The following is an 8,530-nucleotide window of genomic DNA, read 5'->3' as shown; positions in this document are numbered from 1 at the left end:
AAACTGCGAACTGTTTATTGTCGTTATTATTAGCGAATAGCTTTCTCTCACAGCGACCCCCAAGCTTTGCAGGGAGACAAAGATTGCGCGTGGGCCACCCTGGAGCAGAGAAAAGGTGGGATTTGCCAGCCTGCAGGCCCACTCGTCCCGAGTGTCGTGTTGTTTTTTTTTGTTGTTGTTTATTTAGGTCTCCAACACCCACCTTTCCATTTTTGATCTCGGCCACACCGCCCGCGCCCGCTCGCGGGGGAAGGCGCGGGGCGACAGCGGCGGCGTGTGTGTGTGTGTGTGTGTGTGTGTGTGTGTGTGAGTGAGACGCCTGGGGGCAAAGAGTGACGTGGATGTCGCAAGCCGGTCGTTAAAAAGGGGGCTCTTCTGCACGGCTGTAGACTCAGAGCGCAGCTGTTGCGGGGCCGAAGTGCGTGTAGTGTTTTTTTTTTTATTTCCTCCTCTTTTGAAAAGCGGGAGGAGGGGGGGGGAATGCAACCTTTACAGCATAACTGCCAGCCCTCCAGGCCGTTCAAGCAAAGGAAAAGTTTTGGTAAGTGGGGGAAAGTGGGAAATGTCCTGGTTGGGAAATCAGGCTGTGTGGGCTTCTTTCCACTCAGCTCCGTGGGACGATTTTTTTCTCTGTGATCGGGAATTGGGGTTGCTCCAAAAAACCCCGTCGGGAGCTTTGGGGTCTTTCCACCGCTCTTCGGCAGCGAGAAAAAGGAAAAACGCCTCCGGGGATTTGATCTGTATTCGCTGCTCCGTGGAGGCGGCGGGACTTTGCGGGGCTGGCCGTCTGAAATCCGCTACCTGCTGCCTTGGGAGGAGAGGCCTTTTCACCTCAACGGCCCGTTAGGAAAACTAATGGATCGTCTTGTCTTTTTTTTTTTTTTTTTCACAGCCACCCGAGTGGAAGAAGTGGCAGGCATTCGTGGGAAGTTCCCGACAAAAGTGCCCGTAAGCCTCTCTCTTCGTTCCCTTCTCTTCTCTGCTTAAACGCCTCTGACATTTGCCTAGTTCGGGGGTCGGCAACCTTGACAACTTGTGGACTTCAGCTCCCAGAATTCCTCAGGAATTCTGGGAGCTGAAGTCCACAAGTTGTCAAGGTTGCCGATCCCTGAACTAGTTTCTTTTTTTTTTTTTAATGTACCTGAGTAGGGCAGGTTTTTTTTTTGGCCAGCGGTATCGCTGACTTCATTAGGTTCTGTAGATAACAATAAGTGTGCTTAGGATTGTCTCCTGCTGATAGGAGGAGTAGATGTTTCCACTGGTAGCCTGTCCTGCTTCCCACATTGCTTTTAAACATGTCGTGCTTTCTTCTTTTGCATCAGGTAATTGTCGAGAGGTATCAGAAAGAAAAATACCTCCCCCTGTTGGACAAAACAAAGTTTCTTGTGCCACAAGAGTTAACTATGACACAGTTTATAACCATCATTAGGTATGTAGCAAGCCACAGATAGGCTATTTATTATTTGTCAGCTGTCCGTGCTTCTGTGCACACCCCTTTCCTTGCCTGTCTATTTTTGCTACGGGGGCTTCTAAAAAAAAAACTTGGGAACTTGGCAGTAATATGGCTTCAGTTACCCAACACCTTTCTGTGACTTTTCTCCGGTGGCTTTGATGAGATTCAGTCGTTTGAGCCCTCTTGCAAAATATTCCTCATTATTTGCACAAAGTTATGGTGAGAAAATGCTAGATTAATACAGTCCCACCTTTTTCCCTCCTCTGTTTTTTTTTTTAAAGTTCCTAGACTGTTTCAATCATGTATTCATCTAAGAAGAGTTTTGTACAACAAATAACCTAGGTATAATTTTTAAAATTATGCAGCTATTAGCTTTCAATGTATTTCAATCTATTTTTATTCTCAGATAGTGTTCCTCAGTCCTATGCAGTCCAAACTCCAATATTGACATTGGCCCAACATATAGGGAAAATACTGATTTAGGTAAAGCTATCCTAAACATCTTGAAATAAATATTGAAATTTTATTCTTCAGAATCCAGGATGTAACTAGGAATTTTTGATTTTGAAAAATGGATTATTCATTCCATCTAGTAATTTACTTTCAAATTTTGCTTCTTTTTAAAAATTGCTTGCTATGGGCTGGTGAGGGCACTTAAGAAGTATAAATCCAAAAAGCCTTCAGGTCTGCAGAACTATTTGCATCACATTATTTTTATCTCAGCCCTACTGCTTCAAGACCTCTTTAAGCTCCTGTGACTATTGCTGATATCAAAACTGATTAGAATCTCTTATAGGCAAGTGAAATAAGGCAGTACATACAAAGTGAGATTACAGAAACTTGGAATGCTTATTAACTGCCATTTTCAAGGTCATAGACTTATCCAATATGTGTTGCCCAACAGAATAGTGCTATGGCTTGTGCTCAGAATATTTAATCTTTATTCATCCAATTGATTAGGAAGTACTAATCATTTAGTACTTCTAAACTATTTTTAAAAAAATAATGTGCTTTGTGGCTACATGTAAAAATAGAGTGCATTTAAAAAGCAAGATAAAGTTAACTGAGATTAGTGAAAAATGGTAAGGAACTCCACCCTCAACTTTTCCTAGTCTCTACACTCTAGGAACAAGCTGAATTATCTTTGCTGTTTGTAACCTTCCTGTACCGTGCTCACTATGGAATCTGAATACCTATAATAAATGCCTTAATGACAAGCAAGCTAAATAAATATCTGAGAGCCAATTTGATGTAGTGGGTTAACGCATTGGCTAGAAGCCAGGAGCCTGTGAGTTCTAGTTCTGCTTTAGGCACAGAGCCAGCTGGGTGACTTTAATGCCAGTTGCTGTTTCAGCTCTAGGAAGGAGGCAAAGGCCCACCACTTCTGAAAAACTTTGCCAAGAAAACTGCAGGAACTAGCCCAGGCAGTCAGAAGGAGTCAAAAACTGACGTGAAGAAAATAAAAATAAACAAATACTAATTTTAATAATAAATGTAAAAAAAAACCCTACACTAAACACTGTAAAACTTATCCCATAAAAATTGAATATGTATCTTTTCTTGGATAGTCTGGACAACTTAAAAATCCATCTTCTTCCTTACCTCTATTTCAAAGAACAATATGAGGTTTTCTGGTGGCAACTTTGCATTTATCTAGCTAATCTACTCTCTATATACTATGAAGGAATTTGCACATTTTAGAAATATGTCTATTTTCTTTGTTAATCCAGAAGCAGAATGGCATTGAGTGCTACTCAAGCTTTCTACCTACTGATAAACAACAAGAGTTTAGCCAGTATGTCTTTAACTCTGGCCGAAGTATACCGAGATTACAAAGATGAAGATGGATTTGTATACATGACATATGCTTCCCAGGAGATGTTTGGAGATCTCGTAGCTACTTCCAAAGTAAAATGTAAGGAATATCTCCTAAAAAGATAAGTCTTCTCTTGGTGACAGCATGGCTGAACAGTGAACTGTGCATCATTCAAATTACTTGAAGATGAAAGGTGCTCTGTCTAATGTGGGCTCTTCTGCAAAATTAATGGCCCAGGAGTTGGCAAGACCCAACTAAAGAACTGAGGAGTGGGATAAACCATCCCAAACAAATGACATGGACACATAGTTACATAATTTGGTTCCTTGCCAGCCAAAGAAGTTAGTAGTGATATGCTTCAGTGTTATCCTGAAATCATGTATCTGCTTTCAAAACTGTTGCGGTAATTGGAGATGAATGAAAATAATGAAATTTTATAACCAAATTAAATGACCTGGATAGGAATTGTCTGCTTAATAGAGAATAACATGTGCACTAGAGAGTAGCATGCTGTCATAGTTAGCTGAACATTGCAAGGCAGAGCCAACTCTGGCTTTTATATTATCTGCTTTTATCAAAGTCATTTGCTTTCTTCCTCCAAGAGGAATATTGCTGATGAGTATGATGGCACTGTAAACTTTACAGGACAATGTCTTTTCACAGACTAGAAGTTGCTCCCTTTACTGAATAGTGACAACTACAAAGAAGCAGCTTGTAGGATTGAGACTAATAGGGTGGAATATAATGGACTCTAATGCTGGGAAAGGTGGAAGGAAAGAGAAAAGGACAACCAGCAGCAAGGTGGATAGACTCAGTCACCGTAACAATGAATGCATCATCGGTGTTGCTGAGAGACCAGGTTAGGAACTGAATATCATAAAGAAAATCTATATGGTCATCAAGAGTTGACCACAACTTGAGGGCATGTAATCATCAGTCCTTCAGAGAACATTATTGCACACGCACATACATTCCTCAGATATCAATTGCTAAAAATTAGTAAGTGAGTTATGTTGGGGGAAGGGGTGGCAGTAATGCAAGAACACAGCTGCTTAAACAGGAATGCAAATTCCTATATGGCATCTTGCAGTTGTTTAACTTGTATGTGACTAACCCAGCTTTGGTGCTGAGGCAGCAACTCCAGAAGCTAGAACAGTAGCTTTATCACAAGACTGTGTTCTTGCCTTTTGAACTCTGTTCTGAGCTTTAACTTTGATTGAAGATAAGATTATAGTATGAAGATGAGCCGTGTGTGTGAATATGCATGTGTACGTATGGGTGTGCTATATAATCATATGTTGTAGCTCATAAAGTGCTCCAGTATTACAAGCTACTTAGTCTAAAGCCAGCTAATAAAATCACCTCTTTGAGATCTTCTATCAATGTCATACTTAAGATAATTCTATCTCAATAAAACTCTGCTGACTTAAGGTTGCTCCCAATTTACAAACCCACTGGTAGCCTCTTATTGTCCAAATAACTTGGAAATCTGTTTTAGAAAGGACAGACTGCAGAGTTGCTGGTATTCAAACCAGAGAATACTGTGAGTTTTAACTCTAACATAGACAGGAAGACTGAGCTATATTTCATGTCCAAAATAGTGATTTTTGAGGAGTCATTTGTGGTGATGTGAAGAGAAATGTTGATCCGGTAAGATACAAAGCTTTATTTGATAGACAAGTCCCAGCTCACATGTAAAGACCCTAACCTAATATAAGAATATTTTATCCAGTTATATTTGATGCATTTTTGTGAAGTAAAAATGCGTCTATATCTGTTGAAAAAAATTAGAATGACAACTCACATAATCAGGTTTTTAAAAACTATCCTTTAAAATCTTTTTTTCTGGATATCCTTTATATATGAGTAGTCCGACAACTTCTTGTGCATTTCTAAAAATGACATGCATTTCTGCTTTAACAAGATGACAACAGCTTCATTAAAGTAAAAAAAAATCCTAGTCCATATTTATGGTTGTGCCTGCAGGAGCGGTGCACATTTATCATGTGTATTTTGTTAAATGCCTTTTTGTTATTTTGTGAAACAAACTGCTTTCTGTTCAACTAAGAATTTTTAGCCGTTATGGATATCTGTTTGGCAAGACCGACATTTGATATCATTATAATTGCTGCAAGAATGTATGTAAAATACAATGCCTCAGAGAAGCTAAAACATAATTGCCCCTGAAGGGATTTCTCACTTGCAACAGAGTGCAGTATGTTTTTCTTTCTTCTTTTTCTCTAAGAGAGTAAAATAGTAGGTTCAAGCTTTTAACTGTGCTATTTTTGGATTGCTCTTGAATTGCTCTTCTTTCTTGAGAGTAAAAGACTGAAATGTTGTTGTTTCATTATGAAAAGAATGAACTGAAGAAAAAATTAAACATTATATAACTAAAGGACTCTGGACTGAAATTTCTTGAGACTCTAGATTCCCCAAAATGGCATGTACAGTATTAAATGTATTACAATAAGTTCTAATAATAACTTGTTAAATATATATGCTGCCTAACTCTAGTTACTTTGGATGGTTTACAAATGGTTAACATTTAAAATAAGGATCCCCCCCCCAAAAAATAAAGATGGCAGAAATGACCAAATGAGATGGGAACAAAGGGGAAAAAGTGTGCATGGGGGGGGGAAGGGTTCTTCAATTATGCTTGCCAAAAGCCTGGGCAATGAACCAGGTCTTCAGGGCCATTTGAAACCCCAACAGAGCAGAGGCTGTATGAATCTTGGGGGGAAAATACATGCTATATGAATTGTATGTAAATGCTGGCTTTTATTATATGTACTGTATGAAGCTACTAAGCTACCTGGGATATTAAGGAACTGAACAATACAAATAGAATGTGAATACACGCATGAATGAATGAACGAATGAATGGAGGTCTTCTTAAAAGAATAACAGAATAACAGAGTTGGAAGGGACCTTGGAGGTCTTCTAGTCCAACCCCCTGTTCAAACAGAAAACCCTATGCCATTAACAGTATACCTTTATATACTTATACCATATACTTATAACTTATATCCTTATAAGAAGGTAGGAGTATATGCAGTTGAAAGAGAAAGCATTGGTGTGTTTCCAAATCCAAATTTGATTGAGCACTGGTAGTCTAACACTATATGCAATTTAGAGATTACTTATCTTCTACAATCAGTAGTAGTTAATTACTGAAAAAATGGACTGTTCAGCACAGGAACTGAAAACCGATGACTAATGGGTCTAAATGGGTGATTGTATGGAAATGTAGGAAAAAGAATAATCTAAGCCTGGTACAAATTGTTATCCTATTTAAATTATCATAGCTGCCATAATGCCTAGTTTTATTGCTATTTTTAAAAGGGGAGGAGCTGGGGCATCCATTGGAAAATTCAAAAAATGAAGATTGCAACTTTGTAATAGACATCCCTTCCATAGGCATGTTGGGACTATTTTAGAAAATAGGAATGATGAACTACTGATGTTATATATATTCAGCCTTTGAAAAACCCCTGGAAACCTCAGTAGTTACGTGACACTAGTGTTCTGCTGGCTTCTAAACATATTTTAAATTCAGTAAGCTTCCACTTAACTAATTTTTCATAAACCATTGAAAGCAGAGTTCTTTAGGAGAACCTTTAAGTTATGTACTGCTAGCATAAACTTGTTCATTTGTTTATTTTGATTTGCTTTTGATTTGAATACTTTTATATATTCATATTTTTATTACCAGTATGTTATAATAAAATACTATTTTAATGTATTTGATGACTACATTGTAAACTGCTGGGAATTGGTACAGATCAGTGAAAATAACATTTTCAGGGATGGGCAATAATGTACTCTATATACAAGCACAACCCCATCAGTAGCCAGCATTATCAAGGGAAATGTCATACTACTATATGTAAAACAACAGCATGGGAACTAGCTCTTCCAGTTCTATTAGAGAAATAGATTACAAGACCAAATGAAAGACTTTCAAATTCTCCTGAATTCTTCAAGTCATACAGAAAATAGAACTAAATTGTACAGAGGATGAGAGGAGAAGACCGAAGTGACGGAATGCATACATTTAGTCATTGTTTTAAAATAGAACCTGTAGGGATATATTCAAAATATAAGTTTTTAGACATTGAGATGGTTTCAGTTTGTAGCAGGCTGTACATAGAGAGTTATTAAATGAAGAAACAAAGAATGGTTGATTCTCTCATTCTTTTAAAAAAATATAACATCGAACTGTTATAGGAGCTCTTTGAATACCAGTAGTTCTTGATTTACAATTTTTCATTTAGTGACCAAAGCTACAACGGCACTGAAAAAGTGACTTACAATTGTTTTTTCCACACTTACGACCATTGCAGTATCTCCACAGTCAAGTGATCAAAATGTGGACCCTTGGCAACTAACTCATATTTATGACAGTTGCAGCATCTTGGGGTCATGTGATCACCTTTTGTGAACTTCTGACAAGCAAAATCAATGGGGAAGGTAGATTCACTTTACAAACGTGTTACTAACTTAATAACTGCAGTGATCCACTTAACAGCTGGGGCCAGAAAGGTTGTAAAATAGGGCAAAACTCACTTAACAGCTATCTCACTTTGCAACAGAAATTTTGGCTCAGTCATGGTTGTAAGTTGATGACTACCTGTATTTAGGCAAAATATATAAGTTCCCAAGAATGCAAGAAGGACAAATAGAATGTAATATCTGTTTGTGTGTTTGCTTATATCAGGAGATCATTTTAGATGGGGCTATTTAAAAAACAGTTAGCCTTCAAATTGCATTACTTTACCTACTGGTTAGAGGGAATATATTTGGGTGCTAGATAACTACTTTACTTCAGCTATGTGAAATAGCAATTAATTCACTTTTAAAATGAAGAACTCTGCAGGATAATAACTGCAAGAAACAACCCCTGTAAGACATTAGTTTAAATGCATTCCAAACCCATGGCTTGCCCAGCAACTAACCCTTTAAATAGCTTAGGGCAGGGGTCTTCAAACTTGGCCCTTTTATGACTTGTGGACTTCAATTCCCAGAATTCCTCAGCCAGCGTGCCTGGCTGAGGAATTCTGGGAGTTGAAGTCCACAAGTCATAAAAGGGCCAAGTTTGAAGACCCCTGGCTTAGGGTACTATTAAAAAATCCTCACTTGACAAGTCTTCAGTGATGTAGAAATCTTTTAAGTATTGGTCAGAAACTTCTGCTAATGAATAGCAGCAGTTGCACCCATGGTGTACATTCTGCTTCTGCTGCCTGTATTTTTGCCTTCACGAA

General features: G+C 38.3%; 1 protein-coding gene across 1 annotated transcript; it reads left to right on the top strand.

Moving 5' to 3' along the window:
• The first annotated feature begins 476 nt into the window (after positions 1 to 476).
• LOC107295489 (microtubule-associated proteins 1A/1B light chain 3C) lies at positions 477 to 5,637 on the top strand. The gene is made up of 4 exons (XM_015824806.1): positions 477 to 541; positions 893 to 948; positions 1,323 to 1,429; positions 3,184 to 5,637. The coding sequence occupies exons 1-4, from the start codon at positions 481 to 483 to the stop codon at positions 3,392 to 3,394; spliced, it is 435 nt and encodes a 144-aa protein (XP_015680292.1). The 5' UTR covers positions 477 to 480; the 3' UTR covers positions 3,395 to 5,637.
• Positions 5,638 to 8,530: the final 2,893 nt, after the last annotated feature.

This window comes from Protobothrops mucrosquamatus, unplaced genomic scaffold (genome assembly GCF_001527695.2).
Source record: "Protobothrops mucrosquamatus isolate PMUCROS unplaced genomic scaffold, P.Mucros_1.0 scaffold2359, whole genome shotgun sequence".
Lineage (NCBI taxonomy): Eukaryota > Metazoa > Chordata > Lepidosauria > Squamata > Viperidae > Protobothrops > Protobothrops mucrosquamatus.
This window is presented reverse-complemented; position numbering and strand designations above follow the sequence as displayed.